The sequence below is a fragment of the Megascapheus bottae genome, chromosome 2 (genome assembly GCF_031878675.1).
Source record: "Megascapheus bottae isolate mThoBot1 chromosome 2, mThoBot2.hap1, whole genome shotgun sequence".
Lineage (NCBI taxonomy): Eukaryota > Metazoa > Chordata > Mammalia > Rodentia > Geomyidae > Megascapheus > Megascapheus bottae.
Genome location: NC_143510.1, coordinates 17,664,438 through 17,676,735, shown reverse-complemented (window position 1 = coordinate 17,676,735; position 12,298 = coordinate 17,664,438). Strand labels below are relative to the sequence as shown.

At 59.3% G+C, this 12,298-nt stretch overlaps 2 protein-coding genes across 2 annotated transcripts in view; one reads left to right on the top strand and one right to left on the bottom strand.

Annotated features, from left to right (window-relative positions):
* Stab1 (stabilin 1) overlaps window positions 1–3,707 on the top strand; it is a 30,287-nt gene extending 26,580 nt beyond the window's left edge. The window contains exons 54-69 of the mRNA XM_090321537.1: window positions 35–91; window positions 178–379; window positions 713–862; window positions 941–1,045; window positions 1,152–1,259; window positions 1,342–1,535; window positions 1,617–1,761; window positions 1,841–1,974; window positions 2,063–2,228; window positions 2,302–2,411; window positions 2,497–2,616; window positions 2,707–2,856; window positions 2,934–3,038; window positions 3,116–3,262; window positions 3,341–3,460; window positions 3,543–3,707. Of these exons, the coding sequence (XP_090177663.1) occupies window positions 35–91; window positions 178–379; window positions 713–862; window positions 941–1,045; window positions 1,152–1,259; window positions 1,342–1,535; window positions 1,617–1,761; window positions 1,841–1,974; window positions 2,063–2,228; window positions 2,302–2,411; window positions 2,497–2,616; window positions 2,707–2,856; window positions 2,934–3,038; window positions 3,116–3,262; window positions 3,341–3,460; window positions 3,543–3,599 (2,070 nt within the window). The 3' untranslated portion in view covers window positions 3,600–3,707. The remainder of the gene's footprint in view (window positions 1–34; window positions 92–177; window positions 380–712; window positions 863–940; window positions 1,046–1,151; window positions 1,260–1,341; window positions 1,536–1,616; window positions 1,762–1,840; window positions 1,975–2,062; window positions 2,229–2,301; window positions 2,412–2,496; window positions 2,617–2,706; window positions 2,857–2,933; window positions 3,039–3,115; window positions 3,263–3,340; window positions 3,461–3,542) is intronic.
* Window positions 3,621–12,024, bottom strand: Nt5dc2 (5'-nucleotidase domain containing 2). Its single transcript, XM_090321526.1, has 14 exons — window positions 11,766–12,024; window positions 7,574–7,758; window positions 7,383–7,457; window positions 7,151–7,206; window positions 6,966–7,059; window positions 6,698–6,826; window positions 6,534–6,594; window positions 6,355–6,457; window positions 6,169–6,270; window positions 5,884–5,965; window positions 4,419–4,505; window positions 4,196–4,336; window positions 4,049–4,113; window positions 3,621–3,961 (listed from the first exon to the last, which is right to left on the bottom strand). Exons 1-14 carry the CDS (start codon window positions 11,989–11,991, stop codon window positions 3,700–3,702), a joined length of 1,668 nt encoding a protein of 555 aa, XP_090177652.1. The 5' UTR covers window positions 11,992–12,024; the 3' UTR covers window positions 3,621–3,699.
* Window positions 12,025–12,298: the final 274 nt, after the last annotated feature.

The window sequence follows — 12,298 nt, the reverse complement described above, 5'->3', positions numbered from 1 at the left end:
ACCTGACCTTACGCATGGCCTCCACCCCTTCCAGAAGACTTGCAGTATCTGTGGGTTGGAGCCACCCTGTCCTGAGGGCTCTTGGGAACAGGTAGGGAGTTTGGGGCTGAGTTGGGGTTTGGACAGGAACCCAAAGCAAAACTCACATTGACTGTGGTCTGACTCTTCTTGGCCCAGGGCAACCCTGAGATGTGCTGGCGCCATTACTCCAAGTTCTGGACAAACCCTCTGCTGCTCTCCATGGCATTTCGTAGTGCCTGGGTACGGCCCAGCCCCCGGGGACAGGCCCAACGCCTGAGCAGGGGCTGCTACCGCAACTGTGTCACCGCCACCTGGAAGCCCAGCTGCTGCCCTGGTCACTATGGCAGCGAGTGCCAAGGTGGGCATCCTGAGGTTGCAGACGCTGCTGACTGGTGCCTCTAGTTCCGGAGATAGCCAAGGACAAGACTCCAGCCAGGCCCCACAAAAGGGTAGTGGGGTGCTCCAGGACGGGGAAAGCTGGACACTGAGAAAACTTGGTAGAGGGAAAATGTAGCTCCTGGGTGGAGTGCTGGAAGCTTTGGTGGGCTCTTGGCTCGGTGGCTTGTCAGAGGCCTGAGGATGTGTGCTTGGTACTCCTTGAAGAGCCCTGGCTACCACTGGACAGAAGACCAGGTCAGGCTGGGCTTCATGTGTGCCCCTGATCGCACTGACTCTGCTACTCCCCCTGCAGCCTGCCCTGGTGGTCCTAGGAGCCCCTGCAGTGACCATGGCATGTGCCTGGATGGCATGAGTGGCAGTGGGCAGTGTCTGTGCCGTTCAGGTTTTGCTGGGGTAGCCTGTGAACTCTGTGCTCCTGGTGCTTTTGGTCCCCAGTGTCAAGGTGAGGCTATCCCCTTCCTATCCTATTTTCCATGGCCAGTGGGCCCATCTTTCTCTTCCTGACCGTCCCTCTCCCCAGCCTGCCGCTGCGGCCTCCATGGCCACTGCGACGAGGGCCTCGGGGGGTCTGGCTCCTGCTTCTGTGACGAAGGCTGGACGGGGTCACGATGTGAAGTACAGCTGGGTGAGTGTGCTCCCGCTGCACACGTGCATGAGGGTGGGAGAGGTGGGGGGGGGAGCAAAGGACAAGCTACTGACCTGGTCATGTGGGGATGGGCCCTGGGGAACAGAGCTGCAGCCTGTGTGTGTCCCGCCCTGTGCACCCCAGGCTGTGTGTCGTGTCAACAACAGCTGTGAGTGCAGCCTGGGCTATGTGGGCGATGGCCGAGTGTGCACAGGTAGGCAGGGGTGGCACAGGTCAATGGGTCCCCAAGGCCTTCAGCTTCCTGCTTCAGCCACTCCCTCCCTCTCTGCCCCCAGTGGTGGACCTATGCCAGCAGGAGCACGGTGGCTGCAGTGAGTATGCCAATTGCAGCCAAGTGGGCACAGTTGTGGCTTGTGTCTGCCTGTCTGACTACGAGGGTGATGGCTGGAGTTGCCGGGCTCGCAACCCCTGTTCGGATGGCCACCGTGGGGGATGCAGCGAGCATGCAGACTGCCTCAACACTGGGCCGGTAAGCAGCCCAGGGTTGGGGACTCCCTTCAGGCGCACTCCTTAGTCTGTGGTGGTCACTCCTTGTTCTCCCTGCCCCCAGAACACCCGGCGCTGCGAATGCCACGCTGGTTATGTGGGTGATGGGCTGTTATGTCTGGAGGAGTCGGAGCCACCCGTGGACCGCTGCCTGGGCCACCCATCCCCCTGCCACGCCGATGCTGTGTGCACTGACCTACATTTTCAGGGTGTGCTTCCCTGCCACTGCCAGGGCCCGGTCTTATCCCTAGGTGTCAGTTGGCTGATCACACACCCTCCCTCTTACAGAAAAGAAGGCTGGTGTCTTCCACCTCCAGGCCAGCAGCGGCCCTTACGGCCTGACCTTCTCAGAGGCAGAGAGGGCTTGTGAGGCCCAGGGAGCTGTCCTGGCCTCACTCCCTCAGCTCTCCTCTGCCCAGCAGGTGTGTGGGGCCTGGAATGGGGGCCCCACTTTGAAGGGTTTATGGAGTTGAGCCTGGGTCTCAGCCTTCTCTCTGGCTACCTCTACAGCTGGGCTTCCACCTGTGCCGCGTGGGATGGCTGGCCAATGGCTCCGCTGCCCACCCAGTTGTATTCCCCGCAGCAGACTGTGGTGCGGGTCAGGTGGGTGTGGTTGGCATGGGCATTCGTAAGAACCTCTCGGAGCTCTGGGATGCCTACTGCTATCGTGTACAAGGTGGGTACATTCCGCCCGGCCCGGCTTCCGGCTCAGCCCCTGCCACCTGTCCACTAATGTGCCTTTTCCACAGATGTGACTTGCAGGTGCCAGGTCGGCTTTGTGGGCGACGGGATCAGCACGTGCAATGGGAAGCTGCTGGATGTACTGGCTGCTACTCCCAGTTTCTCCACCTTCTATGGGGTGAGCAGGGGCTCACCATAGTGGGCAGGTCACCGGGATGCCCACGAAGGGAACTGGCCCACAGCCCTATCTCCCATCCTCCCAGATGCTGCTGGGCTATGCCAACACCACCCAGCAGGGGCTTGACTTCTTGGACTTCCTGAATGATGAGCTCACCTATAAGACGCTCTTTGTCCCTGTCAATGAAGGCTTTGTGCACAATATGGTAACAGTGCAGGGCGAGGGGGGTGGGCACAGCAGGGCCCGGGCTGGCTCTCTCTAGGTGGCTTAACCCCGCAGGTCTTGTTCTGCCTAGACGCTGAGTGGCCCAGACCTGGAGCTCCATGCATCCAATGCCACCTTCCTGAGTGCCAATGTGAGCCAGGGGCTCTTGCTCCCAGCCCATTCAGGTCTCAGCCTCATCATAAATGACACGGGTTCTGACAACAGTTCTTGGGCCCCTGTGGTGAGTCTGGACTCCATCCCTACCCTGGTGGCTTAGCCCTCAGTCACCTGCAGGGCCTAACTCTGGTGTTCCTGCAGGTTTCCGGGGCAGTTGTGGTCAGCCATGTCATCACTTGGGACATTATGGCCTTCAATGGCATCATTCATGCTTTGGCCAGTCCCCTCCTGGCACCCCCACAGCCTGTAAGTCCAGGGAAGGGGAAGACACAGCTGTAACGGGTCCCCTTTAGATGGGTCCTTGACACTTTCTTCACTTATAGGCGGCAGTACTGGCACGCGAGGCACCGCCTGTGGCGGTAGGAGTGGGCGTGGTGGTAGCTGCTGGGACGCTGCTCGGGCTGGTGTCTGGAGCGGTCTACCTGCGTATTCGAGGGAAGCCCGCCGGCTTTAGCTTCTCTGCCTTCCAGGTAGGGTTGGATTGGAGGGCTGATGGAACGTGAGGGTCTCTAATCTTGCTTGAGGCCCCTCACGTTCCTCCTTTCCAGGCAGAGGATGATGCAAATGAGGACTTCTCTCCGTGGCAAGAAGGGACCACCAGCCCAACCCTGGTCTCTGTCCCCAACCCTGTCTTTGGCAGCCATGATGCCTTTTGTGAACCTTTTGATGTGAGTGGGGTAGGAGGGTATGGGAGGGGACGCTGGGGCCCGGCCCCAGTCCTCCCCTGTTGAAGATGGGGATCTCTCTCAGGACTCACTCCTGGAGGACGACTTCCCTGATACCCAGAGGATCCTTGCGGTCAAGTAAGGGCTGAAGCAGAGGCACACGAACGAAGGAGATCACTTTTATTGCCTGTCTGGATGAGGTCGGGAAGGACCGGGGTCTGTCCAAGACAATAAAGGTGCCCTCAGCGGATGTGTGCCATGTCTCCCAGGAAGGGCGTCTTCATGCAGCCCGTGCAGAGCTGGTCCATCCAGAGCGGGGCCTCGTGCTGCAGGGGTGTGCGGCGGGGATAGAAGGTGAAGTCCACGCGGTAGTTGAGCAGGCAGCTGAGGGAGGCCATGTAGAGGTCCGAGAAGCGCACCAGGCGCCTTGAGAAGTAGGTGGGGTTGTGAAAGGTGCGGAAGATGCTCCCGAACTGGGGGTTGAACAGAGCCTTGGTGATGCACCTGAGAACACGACACGGGGCCGGGTGAGGACAGGCGGGCCGACGGGGGACGGGGGACAGGCTCGGGTGCGGCTGTCTCCCTGCTCACCTCAGCTCTTCCCGCTCCTTCATCCAGGCAGCTAGCACCTGCCGCGACTCCGCATCCTGATAGGTCTGGGGAGACGGTGTGTGATGGCAGGAAGCTGCAGCACTGGCTTCCCCCCACGGATGTCCCCCTGGCCCCAGCCCCTCCTACCTGCATGCGCTCCAGCAGTCCCGTGAGCGCCTGCTGCCAGGTCAGGGAGTGCATATACTGCTCCGTGTTGATAATGCGGATCTCGCGCTCCAGCTCCGGGATGATGGCACCTGTGCGCCAGCCATGCCGCAGCATGAGATCCTGGCGGGTGGTGGGATTGGCCTCAATGCTAGCTGGGAGGACTCCACGCCCCCCGCCTCCAGGGCCTGACCCCTTCACCTACCGCTAAGTCGCTGTAGAGGTGGTCCCCAAAGTAGAGCACACGTGGGCCTCTCCATTCTGTCAGGCGTAGAAAGTCAAACAGGTTTCCCTGGAGTGGACACGGAGGTTGCTGAGCCAACTGTGCACTTTAGGGCTGCAGGAACCAGGCCTCGTCCTCTGATCAGCCCTGCTAAATCCTAAGGAGCAGCCAAGGCCAGCCGGATGCCGGGCTGGCCTTTCCCGTGGCCTCGCTGCCCTCAAGGGTCTCACATCCACCCTGGGCTGTGTTCTTGCTTGTGAGAACCAGATCACAGGAAAGGCTCCAGTCCCTAAAGCAAAGGGCCTTGAAGTCCTTCTTGGCTGACTCAGCGCTAGCAGACCAAGAGCAGAATTTACTGGCAGGCCACGTGCTTCTCCTGCTCCAAAGCTGGAAACAGCCAGGACCGAGCATAACTGAGAAACTCCTAGAGGCGCCAAACCTAGACGAGCAGAGCCACCAGGTGCAGGCGCCCACACCCCGGAGTGAGAAGGCAAACCCAAAGCAAGTCTGCTCAAGAGCCTTGCGAGGTGGGAACCAAGGGAATAGGCAGGCCCACCGCAGAGCCTGTGAGTGGGAGGGTGTGAGGGATGAGATCTGACAGAGAGGAGGAAGGCAGGGAACTTACGATGAGGCTCTCAGACCCAAGCAGGATCCAGGGTACAGTGTAAGGAAACTTTAGGACATGGAGCATTAGGAACACTCAGTCACCTCACAAATGCGCCCGTCCCTGCCCCTGTCCCTCTTGTCTGCAGAGGTAGGTGGAACTGGGTAGAGACAGGTGGGAATGCGGCCTGCAAGCTAAGCCTGGGCACCCAGGCTGTGAACTGCTGGCTTCCCCCGACCTTTGGAATGCCTACCCCTAAGCAGGTCAGCTAAGATTTCCACATTCCAGCCAGGGTGGAAAATGCCTTAATCATCTCCTCATGGCTACCCAATACCCAGCCTCACCCACTTAGGTCTTGCCAGACAGGAAGTGGCAGGGGCGCGGGGGGGGGGGGAGGGGGGCTCCCCAGTGTGCTCATGAACCACCTCCCTCACCAGCCAGCCTCAGGTCCCCTAACCAGGCTGGTTCTGCCTGCAGCAGCACTCAGCCCCAACTTGTCAGCGCCGTTGCCGGGTGCCGGGCAATCAGAGCATTCTGGGGGCTTTACACTACAACTTGAGCATTTCCTCTCTCGCTGAAGAGGAAAACAAGGCACAGCAGCATTGAAACCAAATGGAGTTGAGTTTAAACCCAGATGTTACTCAGAGGCCAAACTCTCTCTCCAATGTGCCCTGCCCTGGTGGCCTCTGGCTCTAGTCCTGCAGTGAGAAGTTGCCCAGGGCCATGGTGCTGTGCTGCTTCCTCACAGGCTGTCCCTGCACAGCCTGGCGCTGTGGTTACACGGTTACTTCCTGTCCACCGGATACCCTTTCACCAGAGAGAGATCCACCTTGGACTTCTCACCTGCCGATAGATCTTGCCCTTTTCCAGGCCGGTGATACGGTCCCAGTGGAGAGAGCCTTTCTCATCCAGTTTTCGGAAAGGCCTGGGAGAGGGGAAAAGACACGACTTTTGGTCTGTGATAAGGTTATGGACCGGGTATCTCCCTCCTCTCAAAATCCCATACACCAAAGGGAGCCACATTCTACCCAGGAGGTGTCCCCATTTCAAGCATATAGAGTGACAAGCAAAAATCCACCTCGGCCTTCGCCCCCTTCCCTGACCCCACGGTCTCCACCAGGCCCATACTTGCGACGGTCAGTGAAAAAGCTGGGCTTGTCTGCCTGGACAATGACCACATCGAAGAGCTCACGCCAATCAGGCCCCACCATGTGCCGCATCCCCTTGTCCCTGTGCAGAGGCGGGAAGGGCTGCAGTGTGAGGGTGGTGCTGTGTGTCCCCCACCCCCGCGCCTCCCATGGGGGCTGGACTCACACGAAGCTGAAAGGGCTGTTGGTGATGAGGAATAGCTGTTTCCCATGCGCCACCAGGCGGTTCAGGACCGCGAACGTTTCGTCCCCTCTCAGGATATACTTCTCTGAGGGAGAGCATGGGTCTGTCAGGACCACCCCTCCCCCTTGGCAGGTCACAGCAGGGCTGCCAGCCACCCTTACCCATGTCCCGCTCAATCCACTGGTACATGAGGCCCTTCACGTGCACATCACGGATGGCATCCTGGGGGAAATAGAGGGGCAACAGTGAAGGCACAGGAGGGACTGCCCCGCGGCAGCTGGGCTTCCTCTTCCTGCCATCCAAGGGGCAAGCCCTGCATCCTCACCGTCACATCCTTGTACAAGTGCACTTGGTCAAACTCCAGGCCATGGTCCAAGAAGTGGTCCACCACACAGGACAGCAGTGCCATCTCCGGCAGTGAGAAGATGTCCATGAACTGCTTGATGGAGGGACCCTAAGGAGGGGAGCCAAGGGCTTCAGAATGGCCTCAGGACATTAGCAGGAGACATGGCCTGTGGGTCAGGGCTGGGCACTGGGGGGTGAGCACCACTTCCTGGAGAGACAGCACCCTCTGTGGTGGGTGCAGGAGGTACCTTGCCATAGAAGCCACTCATCTGGTACAGTGGGATGTGCTGGGTGCCCCCATATAGGTCGATCACTTCTTCATCTGGCACAGGCTGGAGGCCCCTGAGTGGTGGCAGAGGTGCCATCAGTGTCAGCCTAAGCAGCAGTGCAGGGTGGGGGCACAGGGGAAGACTGGGGCAGAGGCAGCACTGACCTGTAGGCCGTCCCCAGCTGTACGTAATGAAAGGCATCAATCTTCATCAGAAGGCTCTAGGGGATGGGGGGGGAAGGGCAAGGGTAAGGAGGTAGCTCAGATGCATAGAGAAGCTACAGCTTTGAGGTGAAGGAATGGAGGGGAGAGCTGCCTCTGGGAGGCTAGGGCCGTAGCTCGTGTTGTGTGTCCAGCAGGACGGGCGGCGGTGGGGGGTCAGCATCTAGCCACTTACCTTCTGAATGTCGTAGTGGAGGCCACGGATGGCAAAGTTGGGATTGTACTCATATTTTCGAATCCCCTCTGGGTACTGTTGGGTGAAAGCAGGCCAGGCCTCAGGAGGGTGCTGCAGGGGATCTGCCCAGCCACCAGCCAGGGTGTCTGGAGAGCCTCACGGCTCAGCCTGTGGCTTGGGCCAGCCCTCACCTTGTAGTGCTCAATCAGGATGTCCCGGGCGGCACCAAAGATCTCAGGATGCAGGGCATCTGCATACTGGGCTAGTGTGTAGTCATAATCGAAGCCATAGACCTCCACGTCACGCAGGCTGATCTCATTGTTGGCATAGATGGCTGCTGGGTTGAGGAGGCTGCAGACCTCAGGGGGCAGGAGGTCTAGAGGAAGGAGATGTAAGAAGCCTCATCAAACACCCGTGACGGGCCCAAACAGACTCAGAGAAGGAACTTGCCCAGACCCTCATGCTAAGATTAAGGTAGAGACACACAAGGCTGAGCCCATGCCTGGGGCTCCCCCTACTGGTTATGCTCGTACACCTGCCTGTGTTACCCCATCACCAGCAGCCCCCTCAGGCTCTTACCACCAAGTCCTATCAGACACAGCTGTACAGCAACCCCAAGGGCAGTACTGCTCAGCCAGGCAGTCAACGCCTCAGTCTGAACTCAGAATAGATGCTCAAAATGTGTTCAAGCCAGGTGCTGGTGGCCTATAATCCTAGCTATTCACAAGGCTGAAGATCCTGGTTCAAAGCGAGCCCAGGCAGGCAAGTCTATGAGACTGAAGTCTCCAATTAACCCCCCAAAGTGGGAAGGACCAGGAGCGTGCTTGTCTAGCATGCACGAAGCCCTGGGTTCGATTTCCTACATACACAGAAAAAGCCAGAAGTGGTGCCATAGCTCAAGTGGCAGAGTGCTAACCTTGAGCAAAAAGTATTCAAGGGCAGTGCCCAGGCCCCGAGTTCAAGCCTCAGGACTGGCGCAAAAAAGAAAAAAAAAAAAAAGGTGGGAAGTGGAACTCTGCCTTAAGGGTAACTTGAGCCTTGGACAAAAAAGCTAAGAGACAGCACATAGGCCCCGAGTTCAAGCCCCAGTACTGGCACAAAACCAAACCTGTTCAGAAGCATGGCTGTCGGTCTCTGATCTGCCCATTGGTCTCACCCCCAGCTCCTTAGGGGGCTATCTTGATGGCTGCCTTCCACCTCGCCCTCATCTGGGGTTTGGCTGAAGAACACTGATGGAGTGGGGGAGCCTGTGTCACTCAGACTGCCAGCTGGGGACATCTGCCACAGCCTGGGGACCGAGGCCCCTCTAATCAGATTTCAGTAGCTTGCCAGCCCACATAATGACATTCCCTGGCTTTGGCTAGGGAACATTGCTAATTATGACAGGTGGGACGTGTGATGGCGGGTTCTGGGACTCAGGCTGTTCTCCTCAGGGGATGTGGTCACAACTACCCCACCCTGGCTGCTCTCAAGGAGCTGACGTTGGCGCTCAGTCCCATAACAGGGAGACTGAGCAGGGAATCAGGCCAGGTAGGTTCTAGTGTTCCAGGCTCCTTGCCTCATTTTCATTTATCCTGTGTGGGAGGTGGCTGGAGGAAGGGGATGTATATAAAAAGGCCTGGGCTTTGTGTCAGGCAGGCCAGATTAGGCCTTCTGTCTCATGGTGACACCTTCAAGAATGTCACTTCAGCCCTTGGATCTGTTTCTTCATCTCTAAGGGGAGAATAAAACCTGTAACAACCTCTTCTGTGTGGCACCCCTGCTCTGCATCCACACCTACGTGACTTAGCTCAAGTTCCCTGGCCTCTGTGTGGCCACTCCTGGAGCAGGGGTTGCAGAGGGAGGGCAGCAGGCAGGCCTGGACACGGTGCACCACCTTAGACTGTGGGTCCAAGCCTTCAGAGAATTGCGCTCACCCACACCACAGGTCCCTGGCCTCACAGTATGCCTAGCAGCTGCTGCACTCCAGAAAGGACACTTCATGCTCCTGCGTGCTCCCATGCTAGAGCATTTGCCTCTGAGGCCCCTTTGGAGCACAGGGCTCCACCCCTCACCCCTTCAGTTTGAGTCAAGTGCAGGCTGTGGGTGTGGGAACAGGTGTGGCTGGTTCCTCTGGTGGCCCCAGGCCAGCAGAGTAGCTGCTCCTCAGATCTCTGACAGTGGACAGGGCACTTACTCAGATGTGAAGGGGGCATAGCTGACAGCAGACGTCTAGAGAGCTGCTTGAGACCCACTCTTGGGGTGCCACTAGGACCTGAAGCTTTAGTTGCCCACTTAGCTAGATTTTGCCCTTTCCATGCCCCTGTATTAATGGATACCAACTGTGACTGTGATTCCCGCTGCAGTGGGGCAGGAGGTGTCTACTTGGCTGTGCAGCCCCTTCTTGGCATAGAATTCTGGCTGAGTCTAGGCCTTGCCTCTGCCCTTGAGAATGTTCTCAGGGGCAGACAATCCTCCCAGGGTCAAAGCAGGATGGAAAAACCAGGCCTTGACCTCCACCCCCAGTCTATGGTCTGAGAAAACTATGCCTCTAGGGGGTCCACAGGGTAGGGCTGGACCAGGAAAGGATATGCCCAGCCTAGTACTGTTCAGTCTCTACATCTCTCCTCCTCCTCTTCCTCAGCTTCCCATGTGCCTAAGGCTCCATGTTCTGGGACCAAGTTGTTCCTGGCAGACTCACTTGTGGGAATCTTACAGGCAGGTCCTGTTCAGTCCTTACCTATCCTGGGAGGTAGTGGTGTATTTATAGGTTCAGGATGTGAAGTCACTTGTTTCAAATTGCCCAGCAGTAGGCAACTGACGGAGATGGGCACCCAGGGAACTGCCCTGATCACTTCCCTCAGCCTGGCTTTCCGGAGTAACTCCACTGAAGGTAGGGGAGACGGGAAGCGATAGCCCTGCTACACTGCTCTCAGGGAGGGGAGCTGGACTGGGCCGAACATCCCTGGCAAAGTATTGGCCAAGATATATTTCAATGGTGAGAGATGTCTACAGAAAATCTAGCCAGATGGGAGGCCTAGACCTAGGTAGTGGGCTCGCCTTGGTGCTGGCCATGGCATATTGGTGGAAATGACCTCTCATAAGAGGAATGTATGGGTTCTGTAAGGATCTGAGGACACAGGCCGGCCCTGGAGGACAATGCCTTCCCACCCCCAACCACCCAGGGCCTCAGAAAGCCTTTTTAAGGAGCATAAAGACTTCCTAAATAAGCTGGCCATTGGTGGCTCCTAGCTACTCAGGAGGCCGAGAGCTGAGGAGCATGTTTTGAAGCCAGCCCAGGCAGGAAAGTCTCATCTCCAATAAACGACTCAGGAAAAAGCCAGAGGTGGTGCTGTGGCTCAAGTGGTACAGGGTTAGCCTTAAACAAAAGAAGCTCAGGGACAGCACCCATGCCCTGAGTTCAAGCCCCAGGACCCACACAAAACAAAAAAACCTCTTTAAATAGCATCGAGCCTGTCCTTCCACGGAGACAAATTCAATTCAGGACCAAAGGGCTTCAGAACCTCCACTCCTCAGAGGCCCTGCCTTCAGCTATCAGGAGGTAAGCTCAGGCCACCCTCCAGGTCTCCACACAGCTGCCCTGTCCAGGCAGTTGGAATCTTCTAGCCAGGGTCACTATTCTCTTACCAGACAACAAAAGCCATGTCACCCTTGGGGGTTCCTGCAGGAGCTACCCAAGCCCTTCCTGGCCTAGTTCTGAGTCATGGCCACAGCCCTCTGACAGGAGATCCAAGATTGTTCTATGCCTGAGGCCAGTGAGGGACCGATAGTGAGGCTTGCTGAAGGCTATCCTGCCTGACAGACTCATTAGACCTACCCAGACAAATGGACAGATGTCCCACCCCCTCCCAGGGGTCCCCCGGGGCCCCATCTGCTCACAATCACATGGGTGACTCAGTTTCTCCAGTGCCTTCCCCCGCCCTTGCTGAGCGTGCACCCGACCTTCAGAAACAAATCAGGAAGGGCCTGAAAACCCCGCTGGCTGTTCCCTTGGGTCCAGCGGCCGCTCGTAGCCGGGCGCTGTTGGCGGGCTTTGTCCGTGGCACTTCGACTCTCACCAGGGTCGGCAGAGAACGAGGGGTGGGAGCGTTTCCGCCCCTGCCTCGCAGGGAGGACCCGGGAGCCGGCAGGGGCGGCACACCCCCGAGTTTGCAGATCAAGTCCGGGCACAAACCTGCCCGGGTATCCAGGCGCTCCGCGGGGGCTCCGCACGCCCCTCTGGAGCCTTCTCCCCAAAGCCTCCCGGCCCTCCGGCTTTGGGGGCCGCGGTGAACCTCACCGGGCGCTTGCCCCCGAAGCGGCGTCCAGGGCGGCTCGGAGGCGGCCAGCCGCCGCCAGGGCGACGCCCCCCTCCCGCCCCCGGCCGCTCCGGGCTTCACCCACCGTGCACCAGTCTCCGCATGTCCTGGTAACGAGCCCACAGGTGCGCGCTGGGCTCCGCGCCGTCGGTGGGCGCCGGGGCGGAGCGCGGGGCGCCCGGGCAGTGGGCGCTGGGACCCGGCGGGCCGCAGCCAGGGCAGGAGGGTGAGGACGAGGCGGCTCGCTGCCCGCCGTGGCCTCCGCACAGCAGCCAGCGCCGCGCGGCCGCCCGCAGCCCTGCACCCGCCATGCCCCCCGCGCGCTGCCCGCGCCGCCCCTCGGCCCGCCGCCCTCCGACTGCGCGCCCGCCACGGTGGCCGCGTGCTCCTCGCTAGGGCTGGCCAATGGGCGCGGCGCGCAGAGTCCGGCCGGCCAATGGGCGTGCCGCTAGGCTCGGGGGGCGGGAGGCTCCGGGACCGGGCGGGGCGGACCCCGACCCCCTCCCCCAGCCCCCCGCGCGGCCCAGGGCTCTGCGCCCCCCTTCGGTCGTCTCCGCCGAGATGGCGGCTCCTTCGCTGGTCCTCGCTCGAACAGTAGGAGAGCCCAAGACTCGCTGT